This window comes from Hylaeus volcanicus, chromosome 5, assembly GCF_026283585.1.
Source record: "Hylaeus volcanicus isolate JK05 chromosome 5, UHH_iyHylVolc1.0_haploid, whole genome shotgun sequence".
Lineage (NCBI taxonomy): Eukaryota > Metazoa > Arthropoda > Insecta > Hymenoptera > Colletidae > Hylaeus > Hylaeus volcanicus.
The window spans coordinates 5,801,988-5,809,713 of NC_071980.1; the positions used below are offsets into that span (position 1 = coordinate 5,801,988).

General features: G+C 48.0%; 1 protein-coding gene across 3 annotated transcripts in view; it reads left to right on the top strand.

The window, feature by feature from the left end:
* LOC128877093 (uncharacterized) overlaps positions 1 to 7,726 on the top strand; it is a 193,306-nt gene that overhangs the window by 46,311 nt on the left and 139,269 nt on the right. For all 3 annotated transcript variants that reach the window (XM_054124092.1, XM_054124094.1, XM_054124093.1), the window contains exon 2: positions 554 to 4,958. In XM_054124092.1, coding sequence (XP_053980067.1) covers positions 3,866 to 4,958 — 1,093 coding nt within the window. In that variant the 5' untranslated portion in view covers positions 554 to 3,865. The remainder of the gene's footprint in view (positions 1 to 553; positions 4,959 to 7,726) is intronic.

The following is a 7,726-nucleotide window of genomic DNA, read 5'->3' on the forward strand; positions in this document are numbered from 1 at the left end:
GTTGATTGACTGCGTCAAACCTAGCGACCACCGAGAGTCACTCTCGAGCCACTCTCGAGTGCTAAGGGTTGACACGTTCACTGCCAGATTAATACTCTTAAAAATTTCTACCGCGATTAAACTTCGTTTACAGACTATTGGAAACTGCGTAATGAAACATTTATTGTGGTATTTTGTAACTTCATCAAATGTCAAGTATTTTATTTAAATTCATTTTGACACTTAACTTTCAGAATTAATTTTCGTAGGTTTTCAGTGATAAGCATTGTCACCTATATATGGGTAACGTGGCGATCAACGTGTTAAGGGAGAAAATAGGTTTAGTATTAGATTTTTTTCAGTGATATGTATTAGGATATGTATAGGATTTAGTACCTCTATCGTTACAAACTGCAGTGTTACATACTTGTTTATTGCATAAGAATGTCGTTATAGGAATAGTAGTGGGACTAATTGTAATCTGTATAGTTTTAATTAGAAATAATTGGAATGACGATGAATTTACATATAAAATGACCAGACAAATTTTTTCGTGTTCTCGGTGGTGCTACAGTCAGAAGATGAAGACGGAGGTAACGAAGCAGTGGCGAGGAGCAGCATAGGCAGACCAGGCGGAGGCAGGGAAAGAGGAATAAGGAGCGAGTGGGAAAGAAGAGAAAGAAAAGGGGTAGGACAAAGGGAGATAAGCGAAAGTGTACAGGAAACAGCCGAAACACCGTGGAGTACGAGGAGGACGATAGAGAAACGCTAGCTGGACGATAAGTTATCGAAATGCGAAAGAAATTGGATCTAAAGGCCGACAAAATAGAAACCGTGCAGATGTATTGCGAAGCAAAGAAGATCTAGAAGAAGAGAAAGGAACGCGAGAGGGAAGACAGGCGAAGCAAAGTATCCGTCACGGAGAAAAAGCGAACCTGTGCGATCCAAATAAAGATAGAAAGGTAACGAATCCTGTGTATCGAACATCAAACGTAGACCAGGCTGAACGAGAGAAACAGGATACGAACCAATAAAATCGTTTTAGGTTTCGTTTAAAAGTTGCAAAATTTGATGAAAAATTGCGCACACTTCTTAAATAGAGCAATTGATGAAGCAGTAATCGAAGGAAACGCGAGGAAAATCGAATTGGAGAGATAGTAAGGATAGAGGAAAGGGGGAAGAAAGATAAGCAAAGGTCGCAAAGAACCAGATGAAACATTTCGCGGCACGAGAAGTACGAGAGAACAAAGAAGAAACAGCAGCTCAGTGTCGAATCTTTGGAATCCATCCTTTTCGCACCAGGTGCTTATCCGTAGGCTCTTTAATCTCCATTGCCTACCTACCGGGGGCTGTTAATTGCGTCTTTGCTTGTCAACCATCGTACTCGACGCGAGAAAACAGAGCTCTCGACGTAGCCACGGTGCACGCACTTCGACGTAAAGCTCGGATCACCGCGTAACGAGTTTCGTCGAAAGTTGTGAGAATTTTCCGAAAAATCGCGCACACTGTCGAACATAGGTCGGTAGGTGAAACGTGGATCGAAGAAAACGCGAGAGAAATCGGATCGGAGCACCAGTGAACGGGAACGTGAAGCGTACTGACGCGAAGCGTCGAGGAGATTCGCGAGGAAGAGGAAAGAGCACGGGAAGGGAAGAAAACCGACGCAAAAGAGGCGTAACGAGGAAAAGAAGGAGGGAAGAGAGAAACGGTGGTTAGCAGGGAAAGATAGAAAGGTAACGAAGTCGCGGTTCGGAGTAGCATAGGTAGACCAGGTGGAGACAGAGAAAGAGAAATAAGGAGAGAGCTCGAGAGAAGAGAGAGAGAGAGAGAGAAAGGGTAGGAGAAAGGGAGATACAGGAAGGTGGAAAGGAGGAGGGGAAGTAAGGCGAAAGAAGAGAGGGAGAAGAAGAGGCGCGTGGTGGTCGTGGAGGCGCGGTAGTGGACGAGAGCGAGCGAGCATCCAGATCTGTCGCGTGCTGCGTCGCTCTGGGATGGGACGGAACCGGGACGACATGGTATGAAGCGGAACGGGACGAGACGAGACGAAACGGGACGAAACGGGACGACGGCTACTACTACAACTACGACGGGATGGGATGGATGCTGCGGGCCCGTGTGAGTAGCGAGTCGAGTCGATCCACGCGCGTTGGTATTGGTTTCACTCTCGGCTGCTGCCGGGCCGTGTGATGGTGTGTCGGTCTGGTGTTCGGTCTCTCTACGAGAGCGAACCGAGGAGCGTGCCCGAACCGAGCCGGAGAAGAGAACCGCGGCACTCGTTCAGTAGTTTCTCGGACGCCGCACCGGCACCATCCGACCTACCAGATAACCCCGGAGTGCCCGGACTATCCCCGACCTCGTAATAATAACGACGGACGCCACGATCGCGACACTGGATCGCACGTTTCGTCGGAACGCGAAGAAAACGAAAACGGAGCCAGGTGACCGTTCACGAAATACGGGAAACTATCGTCGGGATAGTCTGGATCTTGGAAAGATCGTCTCCTCGAGTATATCCTGCCCTCCCCCCCGCCCCCCGACGATCGCGCCACGAGGGATCCATCGGCAGCGATCGAACGTCGATCCACCACCTTCGATCGAGCGTTGCGCGGAGGCTCGTCGGTCGTTCGTTCCGCCACACCGTCACCCGTCTTCGCGCGAGTTGGTTGTTTATCATCGCGGAGGGAGCATCGTACGACCTCGCCAGGGTGTTTTCGCGCGGTGACGGAACGTGTCGGAGCACAGTCAGCTAAGCGCCGGTGGTCCGAGCCAGGTTTCGCGATACGCGATACACGTCCGCGAGCAGTGGGTGAGAAGTGGTGGCAAGTGAACCACGCGAATTATTCTCGCGAAAGAAATCTCCGCGCGTGATTACGACCCTCCGCGACTCCGGAAGGATACGCGCTCCCACGGGCCGGGAAGGGGGGTGGGGAGGGCAGTCAGTGAAAGAGAAACAGTGATACGGGGACAGAGACAGGGATAAAGAGAGGAGGTGGTGGCGGTGACTGGGAAGAGAGGGAGAAAGAAAGAGTGAGAGAAACCCGTTAAGGCGGTACGAGTAACGTGTCGGTAGAAGTTCTTGCGATTGATAGAGGGACCGAGAGAGAGGAACAGAGCGAGGTCGACGAAGGTAATCGGTAGCATCAACCTGCGTGCTTCGACAAGACCGATTAAAGGCGAGCGAACGACGATCCTTTCGTCTTCTTTGTCGCTAATTCCCTTCGTCGAAGGCGTTTCGTCGATCGTCTCCTAACCGCCGATCGGATTCACCCAGGATCATTCGCAGTGTAACGAGTACCCTCGGCGATATATCGGACACGGGAAGTCAGGAACGATTCGGTCGGTCGTTTTCATTCAGGATACATCGAACGTCGCCTCGATGCTACCACGTAAACCAATTCCGTGGTTTCCTATCTTCGCGAACAAGCCGTTCTGACTACCGCGAGCTGGTTCCTTCGACCGTGTCGTTGATTGCTCCATCCTACCGCGGAAGAACCGCTGCCACGGCGGTCAGCGATAATGCGAGAGTACCGAAAACGCGGTACAAGGACGGTAACAGAGGACCAGTTGCCGCATCCTCGGTGTTCGGCGAGAAGCTACCAAGCGAGCCTGTGTTCGGCGAAACCGGAGTAACCATGAGGTGGTCATCGTATTCTTCCATCGTAGACGCGCCTTTTCACTCTTGCGACTGCCACCGCGACCGAACGAATCGCCGGTGGCTCTGATCCAGCTGATCATCGACGGGTGTACAAGTTCGCCGGACACGGAGGCCGACGTGGAAAAGGATAGAACGAGCAAAGATACGAGCGCCAGCGATATCGAGATAAAAGCGAGGAAGCGGCGCGTAGATAAGAAGGAGGGCTCGGAAAGGAGTGTGGATGAGACCGTCATGCCCGCTGAGATCGACACGGGCGGGCCAAGGGTGCTGCACTGTGATTACCGTGCCGACTGCCCGATACCGATCGTAGCCTCAGCTTCCACCGAGTCTTCCTTGCGCCGCGATAATAGAGCCGTTCGAGCCTCCATCGCGCGACGACTGCCGCGGATCGATTCCAACGAATCGCTCGACGAAGAAGCTACGAAGTCTCGTCGTTGGTCCGTTTTGCCATCGAGACGAGCAGGATCGAGAGGATTCCAAAGAACCGAGCCAAACGTTCCTAGGCTTGCCGATGCGTCGCAAGCCATCCGAGATGATCGCGATGACTCTTGCCTGGAACTGCCAGAGTCCAGGCTCCGCGGTGTCGTCGACGAGCACGCGGAGAATTCAGTGACGAAGCGTTGGCGATTTCGTGCTTTCGATCCCTCGAGGAATCGATTCCCGAGCGGGAACGACGGGGAACGGGGCTGCTGCTCTAAACGCGATTTCTCGGCCGAGAACTGGCCGCAGGTCCACGCAGCGGATTGCGTGCGAATAGGGAAGGCATTGTTCTCTAGTCAGTCGAGTGACCGAACCTACGAGAAGCTCGTTCCAGGGAGCGTGCTTCCGTCCTTGGTCGATGAAACGTGGAAGGAAGTGGACTCGACGAATTCCTGGAGACGTGAGTCGTGCGTCGCCAAGGTCGCGCCGAGCGTTCGCCAGACCGAGTTTCCTCGTGACGACGGGTCCACGAGGTGTCCCCGGGGAACGAGGAAGAAGAGACGCGAGTGTCCAAACAGCCGTTCGTCGTACATTCGGTTAGCCTTTCTCCTGTTCCTCGTCGCGTTCGGGCAGTGCGGGCTCCGTAAATCGAGCGTGTTCAACTGCAGTGCGAGACCGAGTACCGGCGTGTTGAGTGTATTCGCGATTGGCACAGTTATCGGTGCAGTGAGTGCCGCGCCGGTTGATTTAACGGGCGATGCCGGCGTGAGGGCCGAACGATCCGCCAATTTGTCCCACATCACCGGCGCTTCCAGGAAAATACAGATGTACATCAAGAATCGACATCTACAGATCCTGCCGGATGGCACGGTGAACGGATCCAACGACGACACGTCGGATTACAGTGAGTACTGCGCTTTCGATTATTTATGTGACGTCCACCTCGCGCTCCACGCGGGAGTAATCGTTCGCGACCAGTCGCGGAAAACTGTCGCTAAACGGAAACCTCTCTCGTGCTAGAGAACTGCTCTTGGTTTATCGCAGGTTATTGCAAAGTTCATAGCACTTGGACGAAGTAGGCCGTGTGCGAGATACGGTAGAGACTGTATGATTTCGTCTACTCCGGCGTGTCCCGTGGATATCTTAAACTATTCCTTGGAAAACGATCGGAATCGCGAAATCAAACCTTTGTCGATATCTGCTGGGATCGATGAACGATAGGGTTATTTAAAAAATCAATATTAGACGAGATGCGTGTACAACATTTATTGCGTTAGTCGGTCAAATTATATCAGGTTGTCCGAAAAGTTTCTTTCGTTTTATTAATAAGTAATACATACGCGATATTTTATGTCTAATGTTACATTATTGAATTGCGTACGATTCATTTTGCTCCATTACTGTTACACCATCAACATCCAAGAAATTAGATTGTCTATTTATATAAACACTACCGCGCAAAATAATCGAGCGGAAATTACGAAAGAAACTTTTGGGACAACCTAATACTTGACTTTTGGAAAAGATTTATTCGACAGAACCACCGATAATCGCCAATAATGTGATGTACAAATGAAATACTAGAACACCTTTAGGAAAAAGCCTTTACAAGTGGTCCGAGAAGTTCGAGCGTTGGTTCGTTTACGATCGACGTCAGCTGTTTCAAATCCTACAGAGTTCGGAGGTATTCTATTTCGTACGTCCCGGTTTAGTCGACGCGGCTTCATCGGTGACGTTGACCTTATTTTCAGACTCCGCTTGGACGGACGTGTTCGATATCCCAAGTTCCCGATTGTGCATTCGAGACGAATAGAAATCGTGGAATTTCAGCATTCCGTACGGAACGTCGCGTCATCGGCTCCCTGGTGGAGATTAGCAGGCTAGCAAATTTGGAAGTTAACGCGCAAGGTGAACGAGAGCTCTTGCCGAGATCCCCTCGAGACTTTTACTAAGAAAATTAATTGGACACCTTATCGAACTTCATTAAGATAAACGCTCCGGTACCGAGATCCATTCATTACGAAGAGTAGGTGAAAATACCGCGGGATTGTAAATGCTGGTTTAATTACTAAAGCTTTACGAGGATTTCGAACGTATCTAACGATTAGGCTTAATAACGTTACATATTCGGGGTTTTTAAATCCGTACGAAACGCGATACTTTGCATTAATTTTAAATAAATGTGTAAATGTAAATGTATAATGTAATAAATAAGTGTGTAAATGTAAATTCAGTTACATTTATTTAAGGTACCGACTGAAATGAATTTGTTGAACATCGAGAATACGTTCGCAGTTAGTAAGATTATCTAGAAAATAAATGAGTAAATAGTAAGATTATCTGAAAAAAATATTAAACAATAACTCTGAATTTCTTATTTTAAATCGTCACTTTGCAACTATGAATTTTTAATTTTAATAATTTGGAATTCCAAATTAGCATACCAATATATATATACTTCTATACATTTCTGTACGTAAGCGATGATCTGAAATTAAGCAACGTTTCAAGGTGCTTTGCGTGATATGAACTATGATAGGAAATGAACGGACGAAGAAGGTTTCGTGAAGTGGCCGTAATCGAATCGGTGAAATTAACAAGAGAATGCGATCAGGTCTGTGACTGGGCCGAGAGAGCTGATCCAAGAATATGCGCTGCCTAGTGGATGCGCCTCTTCTTAACTAGTCCACGCTAACATTTGAAACTTCGATAGTCTGTTGCTAGTAGGTCTAAATTCACGTCGACCGATCGAAGTTTCTTTTTTGAAACCGGGATGAAAGATTGAGCGTGTCAGAGCTACCGTGTGTCGCTGTCTCGCTACGAGACACGTATAAATACTTACTGGTCTCACGATCGGAGTTATTCCTTTGACCGTGAACGATTTCGACTACTAATCGGGGAATATTATTTATGCTGACATTTTCTAGATCCACGCATGTCTAGATCAAAGGATCGTGTAGATATCATAACTCGAATATGTAATTTATGTAACGTTCGCGTCCTCGTTTAAAAATTCCTAAATCTGTTCTCAGTATCACCTGTTCCCCAATGTACACATATGTTGCAAGCTCGTCCAACAACCAATTTGATGTTCTGTTTTCTTCTTTACTTTTGCCTTTTCCATCATTTTCTTTCTTCGTCCTTCTTTATTTTATTTCGGTAAAAGTACTTTGTTCATGTGACTCTGATACAAAAGGTACGTACGTAAGTAGAATTCGAGGCAAATTCGATTAGTGCCACCTCCTCGTTCATCGTGATCTCCTCGTACAAGAGGTAAGTTTCAAGCAAAAAATAAAACTTATGATACCAACTCGCACATTACGTTCTCCTGATACAAGAGGTAAGTATCGAGCAGAAAATAAAAATTATGACACCTACTCGCTCATTACGTTCTCCTGATACACGCAAGGTAAGTATACACGCAAGGTAAGTATACACGCAAGGTAAGTATCGAGGTAAGTATCGAGGTAAGTATCGATATTTAATTAAAAGTTATGCTACTTCTTTGAGTATCATGTTTCTCGTGCCACCTACCAAGCCCCTTGAATTAGGCAACCTGTACTGACAAACACGGCAGCTCAAAATTCCAACATTGTTGCAAATGTCGAAAACGCTCCTCTCGAAATTGCAACATTGTTGCAGTTCGGAGAGGAGCGATTCGCAACATTGTTG